The sequence below is a fragment of the Momordica charantia genome (assembly GCF_013281855.1).
Source record: "Momordica charantia cultivar OHB3-1 chromosome 4 unlocalized genomic scaffold, Mcharantia_2.0 BLBB01000004.1, whole genome shotgun sequence".
Taxonomy (NCBI): Eukaryota; Viridiplantae; Streptophyta; class Magnoliopsida; order Cucurbitales; family Cucurbitaceae; genus Momordica; species Momordica charantia.
Genome location: NW_028275162.1, coordinates 1,478,470 through 1,503,064, shown reverse-complemented (window position 1 = coordinate 1,503,064; position 24,595 = coordinate 1,478,470). Strand labels below are relative to the sequence as shown.

The 24,595-nt window shown below is 34.7% G+C and overlaps 4 protein-coding genes across 7 annotated transcripts; 2 read left to right on the top strand and 2 right to left on the bottom strand.

Moving 5' to 3' along the window:
• Positions 1 to 350: 350 nt before the first annotated feature.
• Positions 351 to 6,938, top strand: LOC111007813 (homeobox-leucine zipper protein HDG2). Of its 2 annotated transcripts, none has more exons than XM_088123134.1 (12): positions 351 to 846; positions 1,395 to 1,618; positions 1,706 to 1,823; positions 1,911 to 2,099; positions 2,885 to 3,340; positions 3,743 to 3,844; positions 3,947 to 4,147; positions 4,248 to 4,422; positions 4,763 to 5,034; positions 5,407 to 5,496; positions 5,589 to 5,977; positions 6,541 to 6,938. In XM_088123134.1, exons 1-11 carry the CDS (start codon positions 739 to 741, stop codon positions 5,946 to 5,948), a joined length of 2,295 nt encoding a protein of 764 aa, XP_087979260.1. In that variant the 5' UTR covers positions 351 to 738; the 3' UTR covers positions 5,949 to 5,977; positions 6,541 to 6,938. The 2 variants fall into 2 exon arrangements, with proteins under 2 accessions (XP_087979260.1, XP_022136006.1); XM_022280314.2 differs by having other exon boundaries at positions 353 to 846; positions 5,407 to 5,502.
• Positions 6,939 to 8,872: 1,934 nt separating this feature from the next.
• On the top strand, positions 8,873 to 9,839 carry LOC111007924 (vascular-related unknown protein 1). Its single transcript, XM_022280474.2, has 3 exons — positions 8,873 to 9,301; positions 9,388 to 9,462; positions 9,579 to 9,839. Exons 1-3 carry the CDS (start codon positions 8,948 to 8,950, stop codon positions 9,690 to 9,692), a joined length of 543 nt encoding a protein of 180 aa, XP_022136166.1. The 5' UTR covers positions 8,873 to 8,947; the 3' UTR covers positions 9,693 to 9,839.
• Positions 9,840 to 14,696: 4,857 nt separating this feature from the next.
• LOC111007577 (protein translation factor SUI1 homolog) lies at positions 14,697 to 17,179 on the bottom strand. 2 transcript variants are annotated; one of them, XM_022279985.2, is made up of 6 exons: positions 17,023 to 17,170; positions 16,845 to 16,916; positions 16,060 to 16,170; positions 15,749 to 15,954; positions 15,021 to 15,074; positions 14,697 to 14,934 (listed from the first exon to the last, which is right to left on the bottom strand). In XM_022279985.2, exons 3-6 carry the CDS (start codon positions 16,094 to 16,096, stop codon positions 14,890 to 14,892), a joined length of 342 nt encoding a protein of 113 aa, XP_022135677.1. In that variant the 5' UTR covers positions 16,097 to 16,170; positions 16,845 to 16,916; positions 17,023 to 17,170; the 3' UTR covers positions 14,697 to 14,889. The 2 variants fall into 2 exon arrangements, with proteins under 2 accessions (XP_022135677.1, XP_022135678.1); XM_022279986.2 differs by lacking the exon at positions 16,845 to 16,916 and having other exon boundaries at positions 17,023 to 17,179.
• Positions 17,180 to 20,322: 3,143 nt separating this feature from the next.
• On the bottom strand, positions 20,323 to 22,737 carry LOC111007576 (protein translation factor SUI1 homolog). Of its 2 annotated transcripts, XM_022279983.2 has the most exons (6): positions 22,586 to 22,726; positions 22,411 to 22,482; positions 21,636 to 21,746; positions 21,323 to 21,528; positions 20,650 to 20,703; positions 20,323 to 20,555 (listed from the first exon to the last, which is right to left on the bottom strand). In XM_022279983.2, the coding sequence occupies exons 3-6, from the start codon at positions 21,670 to 21,672 to the stop codon at positions 20,511 to 20,513; spliced, it is 342 nt and encodes a 113-aa protein (XP_022135675.1). In that variant the 5' UTR covers positions 21,673 to 21,746; positions 22,411 to 22,482; positions 22,586 to 22,726; the 3' UTR covers positions 20,323 to 20,510. The 2 variants fall into 2 exon arrangements, with proteins under 2 accessions (XP_022135675.1, XP_022135676.1); XM_022279984.2 differs by lacking the exon at positions 22,411 to 22,482 and having other exon boundaries at positions 22,586 to 22,737.
• Between the last annotated feature and the right edge of the window lie 1,858 nt (positions 22,738 to 24,595).

Below are 24,595 nucleotides of genomic sequence, written 5' to 3'. Positions count from 1 at the left end.
AGAATAAGATATAATATGGTTGGGGAGGGTTTAGATAGGAAGCTGCGAGAGGTTTGTCACAATAAATGGTAGAAAGTAGAATTCTTCTCAGAATATAAAAAGTTTCCAAACAACAACAGTAATATCCATCAAAGGAGAAAAAAAAGAAAAAAGAAAAAGAAATTAGTAGAGCGTTGTTCGGTAGGCGTCATTCATTGCACTAAAGCTCTCCTACTCCTAGGGCATAATAAACACCAAGAAATTATATAAAAAAAATACTCTTTTTTTTTCTTTTTTTTTTCTTTCTGTGTGTGTGTAGCAATTACGCCTGTTTGAGCCGCCATTAAATGCAATCCCACCCTCTCAATACGCTCTGCAATTACTCCCCTCTCCCACTTTTTTCCTCTCCACACCCACCAAAATCAACACTCCAAAACCCTTCTTCTTCTTCTTCTTCTTCTTCTTCTTCACTGCAATTTAATTTCTTCAATTTCCCTGCCTTTTCTTTTCTTTTTTTTTTTTAATTTCGGATCTGGGTTTTTTTCCCCTGAAAGATTCCTCTTTATCTTTTCACGTAAGAAAAAGCAGGTTTCGGTTTCAAGAAGAAAGCGAATTATCTGTCAAAAAGTCTACTGCGGAGGAATCTTGAAGAAGTAGTTGAAATTGAAACCCCCCAAAAAATGCAGTCTCCCTTAAACTCAGCGTAACGTGTCCTTATCGAAAAAAAGAAAAAGGTAGCATTTTTTTTTGGGGGAGAAAATGCCAGCCGGAATGATGATTCCAGCCAGAAACGCGCCGTCGATGATCGGAAGGAATGGGAATAATGTCGGCGTTTTCGGCTCTCCGGCGAGTCTAGTTCTTGGTCAGGTCAGGCTTTTAATTTTCCAGCTACTTCGATAACTGGTTCATCAATTTTTTCAGTGAAAATTTTCTTTTAATTCTCCCCATAAACGATACTTAATTAATGACACACAACGAATTGTGCTTAATTCTTCAAAGTACAGTTACAGAAGGCAGCAGAAATTTTCTCTTGGGTTAATGTCTTGTTCACCAATTAACCCAACACATCATTCCCTAATCTTTCAAAATAAAATAATCCATTATTCTATTCTATTTCAAAATAGTAGACCCAATTATCCCATTCTTACAAAGCTATTTCTTAGTACGAGAAAGAATTTAAGGAGAAGCATTTTGCTTCAATTTCAACTTTCACAAATTCCACAAAATCTCCGTCGGCCCTCTTGGGAGGATATCAGAATTTCTGCATCTCTTTGGTCAACAAAATTCCCCCTCTTGTGTGATTATGATGTACTTACAATTTCTTTAAACTAGAGCGCTTACATAGGTCTTTTTTTTTTTTAATGTTTCTCGATAGTTCAACGTAGTGGTTTTTTTTAAAAAAAAAAAAATTGCAGGGAAATATGATGGAAGGGGGGCAGCTGCAGGGGCTGGATATGGGAGGAAACGCGTTGGGGGAAAGCGATTTTGGGCGAATGAGAGAAGCGGAAGATTTCGACAGTGTAACAAAATCGAGCAGCGAGAATCACGAGGCTGCTTCTGGGGACGACCAAGACCACAACCGCCCCAAGAAGAAGCGTTACCACCGCCACACTCAGCACCAGATCCAACAAATGGAAGCGTAAGCCCATAATTATTTTTTATATATATATATTGTTAAACAAACTTTTAGTGAAATTATTATTATTATTATTTTGGGGTTTTAAAGGTTCTTCAAGGAATGTCCTCACCCTGATGACAAGCAAAGGAAGGAGCTGAGTAGGGAGTTGGGTTTGGAGCCATTGCAAGTCAAGTTTTGGTTCCAAAACAAGCGAACTCAGATGAAGGTCAATTACCGAAGCATTTAAAAGCTTAAACTTATAGATTATGCAATTATCATGTTAAATTATTAATCAATTTTAATTTATTTTCAGACCCATCATGAGAGACACGAAAACACCCAACTGAGAACAGAAAATGAGAAGCTTCGGGCTGATAATATGAGGTATAGAGAAGCTCTTAGTAATGCCACGTGTCCTAATTGTGGAGGCCCGACCGCCATTGGAGAGATGTCCTTTGATGAACATCATCTCAGACTCGAAAATTCTCGCTTGAGAGAAGAGGTAAATACAAATCTAGGGCTCTTCTATTTCACGGTTTTTAGTGCTTGTTTCTCTTTTTTTTTTTCCTATTTCCCGTCGAGGAAGAAAAATAATTAGTTAGTGATTTTAAATTAATTAGTTATTTTTATTTTCCTGGTATGTGGTATATCCCTTTTTATGGTAGATTTACCTTTTCTTTTAATTATTTATAATGTGCTTTTTAGGTAAAAACATCTTTTTGTTCATATTGGACACGAGAACAAAAGAAATCTAGAATTTGTTTTTATTGAGAATTGAACAATCAACAACACACAACAAACAAAACAGAGCTAAAGCAAAAGAGGAGTTTTGAAGAAGCAAGAAGAAAACAATGATTACTGTGGTTCGACCATTTTTGTCAACGTCCACTTTAGAATTAGAGAGCAAGTTTTTTATTTGCTAGATTGAATAATTATCTAGTGAAATCAAAAGCAAAATGTTAAATTTAATCAAATCATTGAGAAGATACTCGGAGTACAATAAGTAGTCCTTAACAATTTTTCTAATATTTGATTCAATTTTGTAAACATTTTTAAAAAGATGGAAACAAGAAAGAAACTGAAGCATACATAATCTTAAATCATCCAATTTGATGAGTTACAATAAATTTCTATCTTAATTTTCTTTTCCGGACTTGAAAATTTGGACAAAGTGTAATAAGTATTATCAATATTTAAATGGAAAATGAAACTACATAAGTGATTTAAACTAAAGTTAGAGAATCCTGAGATATTTGTCTAAATGTTAGCTTCTCAAATTTGGATCAGATCGATCGCATTTCAGCCATAGCAGCAAAATATGTAGGGAAGCCAGTATCGAACTACCCTACTCTCCTTTCCCCATCCATCCCTTCACGTCCTCTAGACCTCGGAATGGGAAGCTATGGAGGACATGATTCAGGGATCGGAGGAGGTGGTGGCGAAATGTACGGGGCAGCGGACCTTCTACGGTCCATAAGTGCGCCGTCGGATGCTGATAAGCCCATTATCATCGAGCTTGCAGTGGCGGCCATGGAGGAACTGGTGAGGATGGCTCAAATGGGCGAGCCGTTGTGGATCACAGGGCTGGATGGCTCAACCGCAGTGCTGAATGAAGATGAATATATTAGAACGTTTCCCAGAGGCATTGGACCTAAACCATCTGGGTTTACCTGTGAAGCTTCTCGGGCTTCTGCTGTTGTCATCATGAACCATATTAACCTTGTTGAGATGCTCATGGATGTCGTAAGTCTTATTCTCTTTTTTGTAAATCTGAAATTTTATTAATATATCAAAATTAATTGACAACGAGAGAAATAACTCATTTATATTACAAATTTTGGTTAAGTCCTTTAACTTTTCAATAGGTGATCCTTACACGCCCCTGAAAACGATGGTGCCTCTTTTGAGATTATCGATCTTGGTCGAATTTCATTTTGGACTGGATGTTGAGCTTCTAGGCTCTATTATCATATTAATATTCATGGATTTCATCTCAAAACCAATCAAAACCAATTAAAAATAGGAGTAGGAGTAATTCATTTATATTATAAGTACTTGGCAGTGATTTTATTTATGTTTGGTACTAAATTCAAAAGCTGAAATTATTCATTCATTAATTCTTGGCTTTGTTTTGCGTTTGTTCAGAATCAGTGGTCAAGCGTATTCAGTGGAATTGTGTCTAGAGGCGTGACATTAGAAGTATTATCAACCGGAGTTGCTGGAAACTACAACGGAGCATTACAAGTGGTAAAGTATTTCGGAATATATGTTTATAAATTTGATGGGTTTTTGAATTAGAGATAATTAAGTGTATAAAATGAATGAATAAATATAACATATGGTTTTCAGATGACATCGGAATTGCAAGTTCCTTCGCCGCTGGTTCCAACTCGGGAGAGCTATTTCGTAAGGTACTGTAAACAGCATGGGGAGGGAAATTGGGCTGTGGTCGACGTGTCGTTGGACAACTTACGCCCAGCCCCCGCCCTCAGATGCAGAAGGCGCCCCTCCGGCTGCTTAATCCAAGAAATGCCAAATGGCTATTCTAAGGTAATAATCCAACCTTTTCTTTTTCTTTTTTTTTTCCTTTTCATTTCTAATGTGTTGTAATTATGTATTAATAAGTTGGTTTGGTTAATTGTTTTACTAGGTTACGTGGGTTGAGCACGTTGAGGTGGACGATCGAGGTGTCCATACTTTGTACAATCAGCTTGTTAGCTCCGGCCACGCGTTCGGTGCCAAGCGTTGGATTGCCACATTGGATCGCCAGTGCGAACGCCTCGCCAGTGCCATGGCCACGAGTATTCCCAACGGCGATGCTGGTGGTAATTATTAACTATTTCTTACTTTATTTTTTCTTTTCTACGAGTACTTTCTATTGAGTAGATTTTTTAATTATCATGGTAATTGGACTACTAAAGAAGGTAAGAAGATTGAAAGGAGATAAAAATTTAACGAAAATTAATCGAATGTTGTCCTCAGCACTGTTAAAAATTTGACGATTCATTATTTATTTATAAAAAGGTATATGTTTTTGCATTTCTCTCTATAAATATTTAATTTAATAATGGTGATGACAAGATTGATCGTTACCAATAATAAGATAATGAGTATGGAGTATGTTGGGAGTGGTTTCATCTATAATGGTATACATAAATGTTTCAGTGATAACGAATCAAGAAGGGAGGAAGAGCATGTTGAAGCTGGCGGAGAGAATGGTGATGAGCTTCTGCGGAGGAGTGAGCGCGTCGACCACACACACCTGGACCACACTCTCCGGGACCGGGGCTGATGACGTCAGGGTTATGACAAGGAAGAGCGTGGACGATCCCGGCAGACCCCCTGGCATTGTTCTCAGCGCTGCCACTTCCTTCTGGCTCCCGATTCCTCCCAATAGAGTCTTCCATTTCCTTCGAGATGAAAATTCCCGAAATGAGGTATATATTCATATATGATAGAATTTAGGTGCTCTTCAGTCAGCCACCATTAAAAAGTAACGATTGAAAAATACAAAAGAAAATAGAATAAATCTTATTCATTGGAAATTAATGGTCAAAGTTAGGGATTGAATTTAATAGTAAATCTAACTCACTTTTACCAGTATCAAATCAAATTTTTTATTGTGTATTTAAGATTACTTTTCAGAAAATTTTATTTAATGGAACACTTTCTGAGAAACAGAAGTGCTTTTTAGTGTTTTATGGTAAATCGAATCTAATCTCTTAAACCATTTTTAAACATATGGTAATTAAACAGGAATTTAACCTGTTATGTTATGTTATGTTATGTTATGTTATGTTGTGTTACAGTGGGATATTCTTTCGAACGGTGGAGTAGTGCAAGAAATGGCCCACATTGCCAATGGCCGTGACACTGGCAACTGCGTCTCCTTGCTCAGAGTAAATGTAATTAAGTTTCTTGCCATTACCATATTCTAAAAATATATATGAATTAATTAATTAATTAATTAATGTTGATTTATTTTGTTTAGAGTGCAAATTCAAGCCAGAGCAACATGCTGATATTACAAGAGAGCAGCACGGATGAAACGGCTTCGTTTGTGATCTACGCGCCGGTGGACATAGTGGCAATCAACGTGGTGCTGAACGGCGGAGATCCGGACTACGTGGCCCTCCTCCCCTCCGGATTTGCCATCCTTCCTGACGGAACCGCCGCGGCCGGCGAACCTGGGTCCGGCGGCAGCGGCTCGCTTTTGACGGTTGCGTTTCAGATCTTGGTTGACTCGGTTCCCACGGCTAAACTTTCTCTGGGTTCGGTTGCAACGGTTAACAACCTCATTGCCTGCACTGTTGAGAGGATTAAAGCCTCTTTATCGTGCGACAATCACTGACAATCCCATCTCCCTCAACTTCTTACCTCGTAAGTCAAATCTCTCTCTCTTTTACCGCTTTAAATTTACTGATGTCAAATATTGGAAATGATTTAAAATTCCTTTTATTCTTTAGTTTGTGAAGGGTTTCAAATAAATTTAATTAAAATATTTGTTTCACACTTCCCAATTAAGAGTCTTAGGGTGTGTTTTGGAGGCGCGATAGAACGCATGATTTTGAGTGTTTGGCAATAGTAAAAGTAATTTTGTCGTGTCAAAATTACTTTCAAATACACTCTCACGTCTTTAATTAAATTATTTGCTTCATGCTTTCCAATTAGGAGTTTTAGTCCTTCTTCGGTCTAGACTCATTTGATATTTTCTACCATTCATGTACTTATTTGGAGAACAATCGAAAGTTTTGGACTTAGTTCAAGTCAAAAGTTTAGAGAGAGCTCAAAAGTTAAATTAATTAATTCTGCAAAAACCAATCAATTTTAGTCTACTTTTTTTAAATGTAAAAACTATATAATTATTCTTTCAAATAAATTATAACAGATCATGATGCAATTCATTAGGAATTGATCTTGTTTACTTGGGAATGAATTTGCAGTACTTGAAGAGAAAGCTGAGTGGAAGAAGTCAAGAACGCACCTCGTGAAGAAGAAGAAGAATGAATATCCTTTGGATTTTCAAGTAAATTGGGTGAGGATTAATTTTAGGGGGTTCGGGTATTGACTTTGTCCATTACATCAAGTTTATGGCATATGGTTCGGAGGAATTCAGGTTCATAACGTCGTGTTATGTTTTTGTTTTTTCAATGCTGAATTTAAATGTGTTCATTATTAGATGGGATGGGGAAGCCCACACCCTAGTGGCTATAACATTAAGCAACTTGCTTTTTTAGTTTACCATTATTAAATGAAGTTGAATTATATGTATCCACCTCTAATTTTTATTTATGTATAATATATTTTCAAATGCATATATTAAGTTTGAAGTTGACTTTCATTCGCAGTTCCCATAATGATATATGAACATTATGTTATTTAATGATGTTAGGAATTGGGATAAGCAAAACCTGGATGATGCATATTATATGTAGTGTGGTTGGAATTAAAACCATACATTATTATTGGCATTCACTAGCCTGTTATCCTTTAGCAGATGATCAACTACTAAAATTAAAAAGAAAAAAGAAACAATAATTCAGCTCATGGTCTCGTACATAGAATAATGGCGGACAAGAGATTAATAATACTTATAGTAGTTGATTTTAGGATTCTATTGGTATTTATTAAGCAAGCCACACTTTTTAATAGAAAGTGTTGCAGTACTCATAGTGAGGCTTTCTATTATCAGAGTCAACATAATTAAACATAATTAAGTACAGCTTAATATAATAATTGACAAGTATTCCTTTAACAAAATCTTTGTATGATAATTGATTTCGTAAGAGTGATTTTTGTATAATTATTTTAACAAAATTTGAAGAGTGACTTTTTAGAGAGATAATTTAACAAAATTTGTAGGGAGAAAAACAAAAAATATTTGATAAAGAAACTAGAGAGAATAAACCAAATTAAAAATAAATAAAGTTATAGAGTCACAAAAATTTAGAAACGAGACAAAAAGGTTTATCAACCAAAATAACAATTGAGAGATGATTAACCAAAGAGTGACTTTTTAGTTTTAAACAACAATAATTTGGTGATATGGGAGATCAAACCTTCGAGGAAGGAAATGGTACATTTCAATTACCTATAGGTTAGGCTAATATTCACAACTAAAAAGTAACTTTAAAGTAATTAAAAGCTTGGTAGTTTTAGGCACTTTGTGGAAACTTTTATCCTAAATTTTCTATATATTTTTTTTTAAGTACAACATGTAGGTTGGAAGATCGAACTCACAATCTCTTAATTTGAGATATATACTGATTATTGTTGAATTATGTTCACTTTTTGACGTCCTAAATTCTTTATTAAAAAATTACTTGTTTGTACGTAGCAATTGATCCACATACCGACATGACAATGACCTTTTATCACTTATATAAATACAATATACATACACTATACATGCTATCATATGTCCAGAATTTAAAGAGACTCTGATAAAGAACAATAGTTAGATACTAACTACTTACTTCCAATCCTTATAAAAGAAAATTGAAAAAAAAATTATTTACTTCCAATCTCTTATTAATATATTAAATTTTTAACAAGAAAGAGAAATAAAAAAGAGTTGATCAGTTTTTTTTTTTCCTAAAAAGAAAAGTTTAATTTTCAATCTTGTCGACTGGTAAGTGGTACCCAAATACTGTTCTCAAAATAAACTTTGAATAATTGGTGCAACTTTCACACCCGATCTACATCCTAACGACACGTCGTTTCTGTTCACTTTAACATCGGTCGTACTATCGAGCCCAACTAAAACATGTAGAAGCCCAATAATAAGGCCCACCTTTAAAATTGGGCCGAAATTTCAAGGCCCAGAAACAACAATTTTTTTTTTTTTTTTTTGAATACACCAGAAACAACAACTTTCGAAAGAACTCCGTCGGCAGAATTTGCGCGGAAGCAGTCGAAGTTTATTTTCCAAGATTCCTATTTGGTCATGGGAAGGGAATCGAATTATGTTCCATGAAAATAATGTCGGAGTGTTGTTACAATTACAAACTAATTTTTTTAAAAAAACTATATTATATTTGTATATTTATATGTCATCTAATACCACAAAGGTCAACCCCTCCGCCCTATCATTTAATTTATGTCTCTTGCACGTTCTCTCTCTCCAAAGTCGTCTTTTTTTTTTTGTTGGTTTTTTTAATTTCTGTTGGAACAGTTGGTTTTAACTTCCCCAACTTCTGGTGGCCCACAGCACCAATTCAACATCATGGACGACCTTTTTTCCTCCATTTTCACCACACCAATAATGATAAATAAATAATAATAATAATAAACTCTCTCGTTTCTTAAGCCCCTCTCTCAAAATAAACTCTCTCCAATCCTTTTCTTTCGATGGAGAAGAACAAGGATGCGCCGCCGCTGGAAGAGCCCTCCGCCGCCGCCGCCAATTCCGGCGGAGGAGGAGGAGAAGAAGAAGAGAGCGGTTGGACGGATTACTTGGAAGATTATTTCAGCTCCTCAGATATTGAGAGAGAGAAGAGTTTTTTGTGTTCGAGTATTGGGAGCTGTTCAGACGATGGCAATACGACGACCAATGTTTTAAGTCCAACGTTGTGTTCTGTTGGGGAAGTTTTTTTGGATTCTCCTAAGAAGCTAATTTGTTTCAAGAAATTAACAAGAACCCAGAAGATTTTTCAAGATGATTCCTTGGAAGATACCGCTACTTCTCCTGTCCACAGTCCAAAAGTAATTGCCACATAATTATTTAATCTATTTTTTTCTTTCTTTCTATGCATATTCTTTATCAGATTTTGGAATTATATCTTTCTTAGGTTGCTGATTTGAAAGTGAAAACAAAACATGTAAATCTGAAGTTTGATGATCACGCGATGATTCGTGGCTCCATGGTAATTTATCTTTCTCGAGTGACATCTGGAACAATGTTACTGAATAATTCTATACTGATTTTTCTTTTTCGTGATTTTGAGGAATTTAAATTTTAAAACTTTTGAGTTTTTTTTAGGGGAGCGATTACTCAGAGGGAGAAAAAGGTGTTTGTACAGCTGCTGGTGGAGACCTAAAGCAAAGAGGCCTTTGCTTGTTTCCTTTTTCCATGCTTCTTCATTACCAAGGTTGAGCTTATCATTATACTCTTTGTAAAACTCAAATTCTCTTTTTCTCTCTGTTTAAGGTTACTTAAACCCTAGTCTAAGATTTAATTATCTATAAGTTATTTGAGTGTAAATTCCAATTCCCATGCAACATGGTTTAATTTTCTTTGTCATTTTCATGATTATTTTAGTTTATAAAAACTTGGATGTCAAGTTTCGATCTTTTGATCATTGTTAAGGATCTCACATTGAAATGATAAGAGACATGACACAAAGGTTTATAGTATATTTGAGCTACTCTTCTAAAACAACAACTAATTTTGAAATGCAACCTCATGAATATTGATAATATTACATATGAACTTTAAAGCTAATATTCATAATTAATTCCATTCAAGAAGAAAAAACATATTCAATGTGTTGAGATGAAAACATGTATATAAGTTTATGTCACATCGCTCAATCAAATAACATTAATAAATGTCATCTTTGTTTTTTCTTGTTAGAATATCAAATCCAAGCAAAGAGAAAGGAAGATAACAAGAGATTTGCCGCAGAATAATGAAATATGAAATCTCTCTTATTAAATTAAATTGAATCTTACGTTTCGGTATGGTTAATAAAACTTGCATTGCGTAGTACGAGCGGAAGAGTGTTATAAAGCAATGACGTGCAACGACACATGCCATTTTTTTTAAACGATGTTGAAAAGGTATGATGTTGGGTTTCAAAATGGTATGTTTTGGACCAAAAATTGTACTAAGAGAAAGAAGAGGGGAAAAAAATGACATAAAAGTATTGGTGTTTCCACAAGGAAGAGTTTAAAGGCTGTTGAATTTTGATGGATGGATGGGTGGGTGGCATTGCCCATATTTTCTTTCACCTATAAAATTTTAGTGAGAGTTTAGGAAATTTTTCTTTGGCTTTTCTTCTCTCCACTAAAATGGTAATGATTTACAAGGGAAAAGAAGATCCCAAAAAAGTTTTCTTTGGGATTTTGCTTGATGCATCTCCCAAGATTGGGTCCCACATGTTCATGATTGGACCAATTAGAGACTGACAAATTAATTCTTGTATGGACCACCCAAATATATTTATTATCAAATAATTGTTTAATGAAATTTATCCACATATCTTTCAAATTTAAATATTAGATATAAAAGTCTTTTAATATAGTTGAACTGATCCAAGACATATATAATCTATTAGAAGATACAATGCTTATATGATTAAACTCAAAATCTTAAATATAAGAGAGGAATTTAAAAAAATCATATATTAATAGTTATAGGAGAACCTAATAACACATATGACTAGACATTTCTAAAAAATTGGAGAGAATCAATGTCACCTCCTTAGTCATGGATACATATTATACGCTAATTATAAGTTTGATATTTTATCTTTTTGATTCCGGTCTATTATGTCCTTGAATTTTAAAAAATTTCTAATAAGTTTTTTAATTTTCAATTTTATATCTAAAAATAAGTCTCTATGCTAACTTCATTTAGTTCCTTCCGTTTAAAATCAATTCATCATGTATTCATTGAATCATACAGACACAACATGTGATAAACTAATGGAGTTAACGATACATAACCCAATTAGACACAAACTTAAAAGTTCTCGAATCTATAATAAGAAACTTCTTTAAAGTGGAATTTAATACGGGAGGCACCTTGATAAAGCTAAAGGACTAATATTGTAACTGAACCAAAAATTTAGATTACCAAACTAAATTGTACTACTTAAAACTCTTAACAAAAATGCATTATTTTATGCAGTTTTAAAGAGGATATGTATGGTGTCTTGTAAGCTGATGCAATGACAAATGGGTCCAAGAAAAGTCCTCAAAACAGTAATTTAGAATATGTTTGCTTTAAAAGAAAAAAAAATATATATACATGTAAGAAAATACATAGAATATGGATGATGAGTCTGAAAATTAAATATATAAAAGTAGAGGGGGCAGTGATTTAAATAAAAAAAAATGAGAAGGGGCTGCAAAGTGAGAGACCCCTCCATGTGCAGAGGCAGTTGAGAGAACAGATGGGTGAGGACATTGAGCTTAATGAAATTTGTACATTTATCAATTCCATTAATTTTTCTGCCTTGACTCACTGTTTATGTCACCTTTCTACACATTTTTAGATGTATATCTTTAATAATCTTTGTCCAAATATAATTCCTTTTTTTGTTAAAAAAAAAATGTGTGTTCTGTTCCTTTATCTTTAATCCTTTAGTTCTTGCCTGTTGGATCAAACAGTGCGGCGTGTAATAAAATCTATGTCCAAAATGGCTTTTATCTACAGCAACTACACTTTCACTTTTGTTTTTTGGATTAATTTTTTTGTCAATATATTGCTCCACTGTACTTCACTTGTTGAAAGTTTAATACTTTCTTTTTGTGGTTTATGGAGATTTCATGTGTGGGGGTAAAACCAAGTGTCCTCTCCTGTTGAGATCAGCGCAAAACTCTTATGTTGAGATGCGTGTGTCCGAGCTTCGCGCTGAGGATGAAGAGACAATGGCCCAAGAACAGAGTTCAACTTAACTCCAACAATGGCTCCCCTATCAATGTTGGACTCCTTCCTTATAACAGATACACGGTCTCTCTGCTTTCAACCGAACTCGACTCGACAGATATATATTTAAAATACCTGGATTTTCAAATAATTTTAAGTAAATAAACTAAAAACCCAATCTTTCTATGTTTTTAGTAATGAAATTATCCAAATGAAGTTTAATCAACCATGGAAATGAATACAAGCCAACGTTCCTTTTCATAAAATAAGTAAATAACTCAAGGAAATAAAAATTGATCTGTACATATCTTATAACATTATATCACATCAATTAATTAATTTCGTAAAAACAAAGATTGGTTGGATTTATACAATAAAGTAACAAAATGGTAGCTATATGGTCAGGGTGGATTAGTTAAGCAGCATAAATCAGTTGAATTAGAGAAATGATCAATTAACTCGTGACCCAATTTGAAGACTGGCTTTAAAATTAATCAAGAACCAAACTCAAATTAGGTGATCAATCACATAATATATCATAACAACCAAGTAATCATGATGGCATTTGCAATTTAAACACAAATCTTTTTTGTTAACTTATATAAATCAAATAATTAATTTGACAGCAAAGTAAACCTAACATTATCAAGTTTGATCACGTCACTGTGGCTTTAAAAATAATTGAATTGAATGGCACATTCGGGTTGTTGGATAGTATAAGGTTAAATTATAAATTTGGTTATTGTTATCTATTTAGTAATAATAATAAAAAATTAATTTAATTTTTAAATTTTGGATTGGGTTATTTAATCTTTGTTGTTTATATCCGCTGGATAAATTTGAGCTAAAAGTGAAATTACATATAGCAAATACAACAAAAACATGTTATATTCCTAACAATTTTATTCTTCTAAGTTCTAATATACGTCATATTTATTTATTTTTCTATAGAATACCACAATTGTTCCATTAAAGTGAAAAAGCACAACTTTCTAAAATCAAACTAAACTTGGACAAAAATATAATTGAGAGATAGAGAAATCATGAACTTCAAAAATTAAAGAATTTTAGTGTATAACAACACATTAATTTGCATCATTTGAATAAATTCATATTTTAAATTTGAAAATAGAAAAAGTGAAAGAACACAACTCATGAATGCCCTTAATGAAATAAATCGCGTCGGCTTGATGAGTCAAATACCAATAATAATAAATACTTATTCATACTACCAATAATAATAATAATAATAATAATAATGCAAAAAATGAGAGGAAAAAGAAAAGAAAAAATGGTTCCGACGTTTCTCTTAAATAATAATAATAATAATAATAATAATATTGGTGGAATCTATGTCTGCCCTGTGAATCTAGAAACAAATTCTTATAAAGAAACCATACAGAGATTCGTCGGCCGGCGCTGAAGAACACGTATTCTAGTTTTAAACAACATAAAGTTTTTTTTTTTTTTTTCAAATTTAAATTAAGGAGCATAAAATCTGACAACCTGGTCCATATCTTTCAATACATGCATACATACACATGTTCCAACAAAACCTATGCTTAATTAATGGGGACTTTGACGGCTGCAATAAGAAAATATTGGAGAATTTTATCATTTTTATAACATAAAGTCATAAGCAATGTTTAGGAATAGAACTTAATTAATATTATCTTAGGATTGTAGGTTGTTTGGAAGGGGGAATTTAGGGGAGAAATATTCTTGCACAATGAATAATTAATGCCCCAAAAGGGTCGGCAAACGGAGTGAAAATAAGTGGTAAGCACTCATTTTTTTAGATAGAGAATTAGATGCTCGTCGTTTGAGACTATGTCTAGAATGCCATAGTTATTACTAGTTTAATAACTAACAGAGAGATTAAATTTCATGATTATACTGAGTCTATATTTTAATTTTAATTTCAATTTAATATCTAAAGTTTAGGAGATCTCGAACAATTTCCTTCTGATTACCAGTAGCAAAGGAAATTCGATTCCTATCATACACGATGTGGCAGAAAAGACTGATCCAGTAAAACATCCCCACCACTGCTTTAAGATTTAATTCAGCACTAAAAACACAATCATTTCATAAAATTTCATTCGTCACAACTTCATAAAGGGATTTACAACCAACTTTCCAATTACACAACCGATATATCGCGTTTTTGTTCCTATTTCGATAAGAATTTTCAGCACGAGGATGACAGTCGATGCCTATCATTATCATTTAATTTGCAGGACATTCGTACCATTGATGAGAAATAATCATCATTACATAGTTTCTCATGTCAAATACCCTGCAACGCAAGCCGAAAACGATAATCTCAGAAGATGCGCAGTCTCATGGGTGAACAAATAGATAGTTCAAATTTGGTTACAAAGAAAGCAGGGAAAATGCAGTCTCATGGATGAGTTGCTCTTCAAATAATATATATCTCGATTATGCTATTATACCCAAACAACAAAAATCGGGAAAATGATCAGTCAAGTATCGTCTTCGAGATGAGAAAGCAGGAAACATATTATTAATTAAAACTAAAAGGCTCCAACAATCCATAACTTGGTCTGCATAACAAAAGTAAAGCAAACATACATGGATCGAGAGTTGTGACACGCACTCTTTTTAAGTTCTAAAAGTAGCTACTACTATCAGTTAAGCTGCTGTAAACAGTAATATAATTCAATCTTGCGGCTCTTCAGAAACCGTGAATCTTGATGTTCTCCTTCTTCACAATGCCAGCCTATCGATTCAGAAAAAAGGGTGAACATATCGAAAACTGTTACCAAAGAAACAATTATGGTCAAACTATTTACAGACGTTCATTACCTGCACAAGGAAGGTAGACACATTCTTTCTTTGGTCTCCCTGAAGCTGTATGACCTGCAGGGCATCCATCACAAGTGATGTTATTATTGATTACGACATCAAATATTTTCACCAAAAAGGAGAAAAAACAACTCAAAGCATTCGCATTCAAGTACTCCTACTATCATGTTAAATGCACCATAACACCCATCAAATTCCTGTTCATTATATGCAACCCAACCGCAAGCTAAAGATACACTCTCGGTCAGCAGTTGTAGAAGCCAACGGACAGGCAAGTGATAGGCAGAGCAAACCTCCAATACATTTTACATATCCAAGGAGAGCTCACGAGGAAAGTTAAGTGAGGAGAGTAAGCAAGTTAGTTAGAGGCAGTGGGAATAATTTGTATCATCAGCTTAAGGAGACCCCTTTTGGTTACGTTTAAAAATATGCAGGTATGATAGAAGTACAATGGATATAATGTGAGATGTGTAACTTGGGGAGAGATCAATCCTCTCTAATGCTAGAGCACCTTTGTTTTTGCCTCTTTTATCACCTTCACCTAATAGAGCATCACCAGTATTCTTGCATCTAATTGCTATTAACTAAACTACACCCCCCTTCACTCCACTTTATCCGAAAGTGGAAATTATTTGTCTCTTTACGGTAATCAACAGAAAAAGAAGAAAAACAAAAACAAAAAAGTGGGGGCCTCAACAGACATCATCGTTTAGGGAGGGAGAATTCACCTGGCCTAGCTCAGGATCTTGCACAACAGTGCCATTACAGCAGAATTCCTTCTTCAGGTCCTTGAGTATCTTGTTATAACTAAATTCCTTCTTCAATCCTTGAACAGTTGTCAAACTTTTTCTCCCGTTACGTTGCTGTATGCGCACGTGAACATACTCTTTTGCCCCGGCCCCTGAGTCCTCAGCATTTGCATCAGCAAATGGGTCTAACCACCAAACAAAATTATTAATCTCCAAACGAACAATTAAGCTTCTTATGCAATACAACTTACTAAAACATAAAAACCAAGAACAGGGACTTGTGAAGCTACCAAAAGCAGATGGAATCTGCACGTTGAATTCAGACATGAAACTTGGCTGTCCGGAGTAGAACACGGGTAACCAGCAAACAAATTACGAGCTATCAATCAAGCTGCTCAAATCTGCAAGACATACAGATCCAGAGATGAAACCACACAATACAGAAGCATCAGCATCGATTCGTCAAAAAGCAGAAAGTATAATCCACCACTCATCCCCTTAGTTACATATCCCACTTTCAATCTCTGATCCGCTTTACCCCCAGCCCCACACAGCCTTCTTGATCAAAGATATTGGGGGAAAAAATTAAGCATATACCCAACAATTCATAACCATAAACAAAGCTTCGCAGATCAAAACATAGATCGTGAACAAGGAAACCCCAGTCGAGGCCCTTTTACCACACTTCTTGTTTACCTTTTCCAATCGAGTCAGACAAATTGAAGAAAATTAAACGGTCTGTAAGAGACCAAACAATTATAGGAAGAGAAAAGTATCTATCCGCTCTTCTCCACGAAACCAATAACCAATCATGGCTTCAAAACCTAAAGCACATGATCTACACCCTTTGTTTCTCCAATTTACGAAGCAATTGACCTCTCAATTATCTCGCCAAGAATACAGAAAAACAACCCTAACACACGCACACAGTCATAAGCAGCCCGTGAGAGAGAGGAAGTAAACTAGGGATCAAAATATTGCGCACAAATTAAATAAAATTACAGAGCATAACTCAATCAAAAAGAATAAATCAAAGCAGGTATAATGTTTCATTCAAAAACATCAAAACTCTTACGTCCAAGAAAAACTAACAGATCTTGCGCTTCGATCCCACGCACAAAAAGGAACCCTAACTCAAAAAGAGAAACTGGAAAAGGCTCGATTAGAAATCAGGAAAACAACAACAAAACAACCACAAAAAGGAAATTGTGCATGGAGAATAATGAAAGACACAGCGATAAACAAGAATTTACCAGGAGAAAAAAGTGTGAATCCGGAGACGAAGAGACGTGAAGGAGAATGGTGTGAAGTCAATAAAAGTTTATATGGGAGAGAGAAATTCTGGAAGCCACACAAACAAAGCAAACCTCTATTACATCGATTTTAGTCGGTTTTGGTTTCTCTCTTATTTACCTTTTACGGTCGAGATTAAATATAGCAGTTAATCCGACGGCTCAGGGCTGTCACCTAAACGACGTCACCCCGTTGCTTTTTATGTTAGCTGGATGATTGCGTGGGATGGACTATAGTTTTAAACTGCTACTTATGTTTCTTCTTTTTTAATAAATATAAATAAAATTGCATTGCTCCAACCATCGGGTTGAGGTCAAAATCTACCTTACATAGTAGAGTGATGTGTTTGGGACCCTAGCGAACTAGGAGTGAGAGACTTACAAAAATGAGTAAAACACTCCGACGTTCAAGTTAATTTTAAGTTCGAGTTAAGCATATCAACTTTAGAGAGATTTTTCCTACCTAATTGCATTATTGTATTTATAGAAACTAGATGGGTAATTGTCCATCTAATCAAATTATTCAACTGCTCTCTGGGTAGGTGACCTACCCTTCACGATTGGTCGTACTCTTCAACATTAGAACCTGTTCCCAATAAGTACGGGATAAACTCTCGACCTAAGTGGCAACAACGACCCAAAAGCTCGGCGTGCCTCGTGAACTATATAGCTCAGCCCTCGTAGATCATGCTCCAATTTCTACAACATCCATAAATTCAAAAATAATAAAATTATATTCTTAATTAAGTTTTGGAACAAATTAGAATTAGAAACCAGAATCAAGAAACTTGCTTTTGAGAAATTTTCTTTTACTCATTTTGCATTTTTAACTTAAACATTTTTATTATTATTTTAATGACAATCTTGTCATTGGAATATGTTTGTACTCTCTCTCCTTCCTATCTTCCCTTCCAACTATCTCTCATTTTTTACTCTCTTTCCACACCTATGTAAATACTCACACTTCTCTCTCAAATCCTTTATCTCTGCCATCTTTTTTTCTTTCGAAATTCTGTTTCATTTAATTTTGCATTCTAATGTTATAATATAAAAGGGTTTTAGCGTCATCATTTAGTAATGTGTAATTATATTATAGAATATTAAAAGAGTGAATAATCTCAAAAGTTTTTCTAATTAACTCTTTCTTTATTTTGAATTATAAAAATGACTCTTTTTACTTATTTTCAACCACAATTTGAAATTTATTGTAACGCCTCGAGACTAGGATTCAGATCGGGTGCCGAATTCGAAATCGAATTCAAAATCTGATTCTAATCTTGAACCCAAGACGTTACAAACGATATCAAAGCGGAACATCTTCCAGTACGATGTAGTTCGAGGACGAACCAAGTGGAAACTGGTTGGCATCTGACGTACTTGAATAGAGAAGAGAGTTACATGAATGAACTGACACCACATCCGAATAAGAGAGATTCTGAGATCATGGATGCATAGTTAAGAAATGTTTAAAAGAATCATATGAACTTCAAAATTAAAGTTGGATCCACTCTTGAATTGGGTGACCTTCCTGCAAACGTTTTAGAGTTATTTTTGATGAGTAAATATCAATTTTACAAAATCTTGATGTTTCTCCTACAGCTCAGTGTTGGCACCCCTCACACCCACCTTACTTTAAACTTAACTCTGTTGCTTTTTTTGGTAGCAGAAAATATGGGTTTATGAGCAATTGTTAAAAACTCAAGCAGCTATACAGTGTTAGGGGCGAAATACGTGACTATCATAAGTTCTGTGGAGCTCGCAGGAGTGGTGATACTAATTGAATGAAGGCATCCATAAAGCACATGCCGCTGATCTCTATATCCAATATGAGCTGGGGTGGATTCCTTGATCCTTTAGAAATTTCTTCAAATTTTTATCAAAGACCATCAAAGGCGAGGTCACAGTGAAGGTTTTCTCTACACTCCATGCTCTTGTAACTTTGCCACCCACGACTCATGAGTTAACATGTCACACTCGAATGAAGAGATGTTCATAAATCTAGCTAGAAAACCACCCACCATGAGTTAATTGTGTCATCATCAAATATGTTTTTGTCCTTTAATTATGTTTGTTTTGGTTTTTCTATCAGTTTTCCAACTTGGAATTTCACAAATTTTTCTTATCAAATTTGTACCTCAAACGTCCTCTAAAACGCCCTTTAAGATATGAGGTCTGATCATACGTATATTTTTCCCGATGAAATGAAAAATTGATTTATATAACAAAGTGAAGTGTTCTCATTCTTTAGCTGGAAAAATATGTGGCCATGAAATAGATTAAGTAGAATGTTCATACTTTATAATTGTTCTTACAAGGGGCCATCAATCTAGCATAAATTTTTTTGGTGAGAGTCGGAATTCAAACTCACGAACTCTTGGCATAATTGAAATACTAACAAATATCGTAAAAATTAAACTTAAATTTTATTTTATATTTTGACCTTTTCAAATAGATGAAGGGGTAAACTTTGAACTTTAACTGAACTAGCAAATTTTCACACTCACGGAGTTTATGCAACAAATTTCTAGATAGAGTTTAAGCCAATCTGATAAAGTTCCCGTTTTTTATTTTTCAAATGAAGTTTTTTGTTCTCATTTTTTATTTTTTCAAATGTAAATAAAAAGTATAAAAAGCATTATAAAAAGAATCAGAAATTATTACTAAATACAATTATATCCTTCTTTATTAAAGAGGAGGAAACAAAAAAAGGGAACATTTTTAAGTTGTTAATTAAGTGGGTAATAAAAAGGCGACTGTAAGGCTTATAATTGTCTATTGATTAATGAATTCTTCTTCATAGAAAACACATTTACATTATCTTACATATTTACAAATACAACAAAAAATGAAGATACCCCAATCCATTTTCCCAATTCTAATTCCTCGTCCTGCTAAGCAAATAATGCCCAAAGATCACCAAAACTAAAGTAAAGAGTGCACAGGCTCCTTTCTGAACACCAAAGGAGAGGAGATGCCTCCCACAGCCCCTTTTTGGAGTACATATTGGATTCCAGTAGAGCTCTTTAACAGAAAAGCAAAAGATTACTTTACTTTATGGAGCATCTATATTCACAGCTTTTTTTTTTCTTTTCTCCAATCCAGGCGGCTCCCTTGTTTCTGTTGCCTACTGTTAATACATCAAACAGGAAAAAGAGTCTCTTCATGGATGCGTGAGGCTGGGCAGATATTATATCTCATGCCTGTTACATCCAATCAATCAAAATCGGAAAACAATAGGTAGATAGAATGTCGCCATCGAGATGAGAAAGCAGGAAACATATTATCAGTTAAAAGGGTCCAATGATCCATAACTTGGTCTGCACAACGAAGCATACATGGATCGAGAGTTGTAACATGCACTCTTTTAAGTTCTAAAAGTAGCTATATAATTGTCCACTACTATCAGTTAAGCTGCTGTAAACAGTAATATATTTCAATCTTGCAGCTCTTTAGAAACCGTGAATCTTGATGTTCTCCTTCTTCACAATGCCAGCCTATTGGTTCAGGAAAAAAAAAATGAGTGAATATATCAAAAACCGCTACCAAAGACATAATTATGGTCACAAACTATTTACAGTCGTTCATTACCTGCACAAGGAAGGTAGACACATTCTTTCTCTGGTCTCCCTGAAGTTGTATGACCTGCAGGGCATCCATCACAAGTGATGTTATTCGTGATTGTGACACAGTATATTTTCACCAAAAAGGATAAAAAACAACTCAAAGCATATGTATTCACACTCCTACTATCATGTTAAATGCAGCAGTACCATAACACCCTTTAAATTCCTATTCGTGATATGTAACCCAACCACAACCTAAAGATACATTCTCGGTCAGCGTCTGTAGAAGCCCATGGACTGCTAAGTGATAGGCAAGAGCAAATATCCCATACACGTTACATATTCAAGGAGGGCACACGAGGGAAGTTAAGTGAGGAGAGTAAGAAGGTTAGTTAGAGACAGAGGGAATAATTTGTATCATCACTTTAAGGAGACCCCTTATGGTTATGTTTGGACTATGTATGTAGAATAGAAGTGCTATACTATACTATAGTATGGATATTTTGTAAGCTGCATAACTTGGGGAGAGATCAATCATCTCGAATGCTTGAGTTGTTTTTGCCTCTTTTATCCCAAAAGTGGAAACTATGTCCCTTTCCGGTAGGTGCATCAACAGGGAGAAAAAAAAGTCATTACACCAGAATTCCTATCCAGTGGGGGCCTCAACAGACAGCATCATTTAGGGAGGGGGAACTCACCTGGCCTAGCTCAGGATCTTGCACAACAGTGCCATTACAGCAGAATTCCTTCTTCAGGTCTTTGAGTATCTTGTTATAACTAAATTCCTTCTTCAATCCTTGAACAGTTGTCAAACTTTTTCTCCCGTTACGTTGCTGTATGCGCACATGAACATACTCTTTTGCCCCGGCTCCTGAGTCCTCAGCATTTGCATCAGCAAACGGGTCTAACCACAAAATAAAATTAATTAATATCCAAACGAACAATTAAGCTTCTTATGCAATACAGCTTGCTAAAAAGTAAAAAACCAAGAACAGGGACTTGTGAAGCTACCAAAAGCAGATGGAATCTGCACGTTGAATTCAGACATGAAACTTGGCTGTCCGGAGTGGAACACAGGTAACCAGCAAACAAATTACGAGCTATCAATCAAGCTGCTCAAATCTGCAAGACATAACAGATCCAGAGATGAAACCACATGATACAGAAGTATCAGGCATTGATTCGTCTAAAAGCAGAAAGTATAATCCACCACTCATCCTCATAGTCACACAGACTTCTCGATTAAAGATATTAAGAAAATAAAAAATAAAAAAGACCACAAACTCAAAAATTCATAACCATAAACAAAGCTTAGCAGATCAAAACGTAGATCACAAACAAGAAAACCACAGTCGATGGCCTTTTACAGAGCTACTTGTTTCTTTTCTCCAATCGAGTCAGACAAATAGAAGAAAATTAAACGCTGTCAGAGATCAAACAATTATACGAAGTGCAAAGTATCTATCCGCTCTTCTCCATGAACCAGATAACCAATCATGTCTTCAAAACCTAAAGCACGTCATCTGACACCCTTTATTTCTCCAATTTACGTAGCAATTGACCTGTCAATTCAATTATCTCGCCATATACAGAAAAACAACATCCCCCTCCCTCACCCAAACTTCAACACACACAATCATAAGCAGCCCACGAGAGAGAGGAAGTTAAACTTGGGATCGAAATATTGCGGACAAATTAAATAAAATTACAGAACCATAACTCAAACAAAAAGAATAACAATCAAAGCAGGTATAATGTTTCACTTCAAAAACATCAAAACTCTTACGTCCCAGAAAAACTAACAGATCTTGCGCTTCGATCCCCCGCACAAAAAGGAACCCTAACCCAAAGAGAGAAACTGAAAAAGGGCTCGATTAGAAATCAGGAAAACAACAAACAACCGCATAAAGGAAATTGTGCATGGAGAATAATGAAAGACACAGCGATAAACAAAAATTTACCAGGAGAAAAAAGTGTGAATCCGGAGACGAAGAGACGTGAAAGAGAATGGATCGAAGTCAATGAAAGTTTATATGGGGAGAGAAATTTTGGAAGCCACACAAACCTTTATGGCTCTATTACATCGATTTTAGTCGGTTTTAGTTTTTCCCTTATTTACTTTTTACGGTGGAGATGATCTTTGTTGATCCGACGGCTTAGGGCTATCGGTGAAACGACGTCACCTTGGATTATCGCGTGGACGGAGTTTTGAAAGTTTTAATTTAACACCTTCCGTTCCCGTGAATTACGTCGCAATAGGATAATAGCAAGAGCGGCGATTCCCTACTGTCACTCACACCTTAACGTTTTGTTTAAGGGTCACCTAATCCTTAATAGGGATGGCAAAAAAAAACATGATGACCTATTTCCGCATCTATCCAACCCAATCGGATCGGAAAATCTCTGATTTTATTTGGAATGGGGTCAAATCGAGGATCTTAATTGGAGTCTCGGACAGCATAAGGTGGGGATGGGGAAGTCTCCACGTCCTATCTCCATTCTCATTCCCACCCTGTTACATAATAATATTAATATATATATTAATTATCATAAATACCTTTTTAATTTTTCTTTTCTGAAAAAGTCCAAGCCCACTTTTTCTTCCCTTCTTATATTAGCAATAAAAAATAAAAATAAATAAAATATGTACATATGTTCCCCAAAAGTGAACCCTGCCCTCGAAATTTCAGGGACGGAAGCAGGGACGGGGAGAAAGTCCCCATCGGGCAGGGATAGGAATGGTCCCCGACCCCACTCTGCCTCATTGCCATACCTAATCCTAATTGACCAAAATTCAAATGGTCAATTATATTTCTAAATAAAAAATATTAATTTTCACGACTACGAGAGCACAACCAACCTCTTAACAACACGAAACCCACAAGAAAGAAATAATCGCAGTTCTAGATGTAGTCGCAGATTCCAGGTTAAATCGCAAAAAACCTAGAGCAAAAGTTGCAGAAAGAGGGAGATGATTTTTCTTCAATGGTGGAAGAATCGTAACGAGAAGCAAATATGAGAGGGAAGGAGGGATTTGAGAAGTCCTACGCTTTTAGGGTTAGTTTTGTCTTTTCCTTTAGTTTTAATTTTAAATTTTATCTTTTTAAATTTAATTCATCTAATTTTCCAAGCACATTTACCCCATAATATATAGAAAAAATTAACAAAGTCATCAAGTCATGTCAACATTTTGTAAAGTCAACTAACAGTCAACTCACATACCTCTAAAAACTTCATGGACCAAAATTGCATCTTTAAAAACTTCATGGACTAAATAGATATCTGGCTCAAACGCCTCAAGGACTAAAAAGTGTATTTTTCTCTCTTTTTTAGAATTTTTTCACATTATTATTTTGCCTTTATAAATATTTAAGACTAGAATGAATATCCATATTATTATAGTAACAAAAAAAAATTTACAAATAATTAATACTTCATGTCGAAATCATGAATCCATATTTATTAGTAACTAATCATTTTACCATTTAAGTTAAATTATATTTGTCAAGAGCATAGCTCAATTGTAATTGGCACATACCTCTAACCAAGAAGTTGTGAGTTAAGGGACTTAAAAAATATTTATAATAGATATGAACTGCTCCTCCCATAATTAAGGTTTTGAGATGAAACGCATGAATGTGTTTTTGATATGACCTGCTCCTCTTAAAAAATTCATATTAGGACCACGGGCACGTGTCCGAGAACACAAAATGTTATGTGGCCTACTAGTTTTTTCTTATCATGTGACTACGTTCACTTGTTTCAGGCGCATCTAACGTTTGAATCACAGTTAGACCCTTTTTTTTTCACACGACTTCGTGCCCTAGCTTCAGCATCCTACGTTCGAATCATAGCTAGCGTGTTCTCTTTATTTATTTTTTTGTTTTTCTTTTCTAGTGCTAAGCACATGTTTTTTGTTTTATTTTTAATTTTTCATTTTCAGAACATCTTTATTTTTTTAACACTTTTTT

Coding starts and splice junctions, on each gene's coding strand:
- LOC111007577 (XM_022279986.2), bottom strand. CDS start 16,096: ATGTCTGAATTCAACGTGCAGATTCCATCTGCTTTTG. Junction 15,955..16,059: donor GCAGATTCCATCTGCTTTTG/GTAGCTTCACAA, acceptor TTTGGTGGTTAG/ACCCATTTGCTGATGCAAAT. Junction 14,935..15,020: donor TGTCTACCTTCCTTGTGCAG/GTAATGAACGTC, acceptor CTGAATCGATAG/GCTGGCATTGTGAAGAAGGA.
- LOC111007924 (XM_022280474.2), top strand. CDS start 8,948: ATGGAGAAGAACAAGGATGCGCCGCCGCTGGAAGAGCCCTCCGCCGCC. Junction 9,302..9,387: donor CTCCTGTCCACAGTCCAAAA/GTAATTGCCACA, acceptor TATCTTTCTTAG/GTTGCTGATTTGAAAGTGAA. Junction 9,463..9,578: donor CGATGATTCGTGGCTCCATG/GTAATTTATCTT, acceptor AGTTTTTTTTAG/GGGAGCGATTACTCAGAGGG.
- LOC111007576 (XM_022279984.2), bottom strand. CDS start 21,672: ATGTCTGAATTCAACGTGCAGATTCCATCTGCTTTTG. Junction 21,529..21,635: donor GCAGATTCCATCTGCTTTTG/GTAGCTTCACAA, acceptor TTTTGTGGTTAG/ACCCGTTTGCTGATGCAAAT. Junction 20,556..20,649: donor TGTCTACCTTCCTTGTGCAG/GTAATGAACGAC, acceptor CTGAACCAATAG/GCTGGCATTGTGAAGAAGGA.
- LOC111007813 (XM_022280314.2), top strand. CDS start 739: ATGCCAGCCGGAATGATGATTCCAGCCAGAAACGCGCCGTCGATGATC. Junction 3,845..3,946: donor ACAACGGAGCATTACAAGTG/GTAAAGTATTTC, acceptor TATGGTTTTCAG/ATGACATCGGAATTGCAAGT. Junction 4,148..4,247: donor TGCCAAATGGCTATTCTAAG/GTAATAATCCAA, acceptor TTGTTTTACTAG/GTTACGTGGGTTGAGCACGT.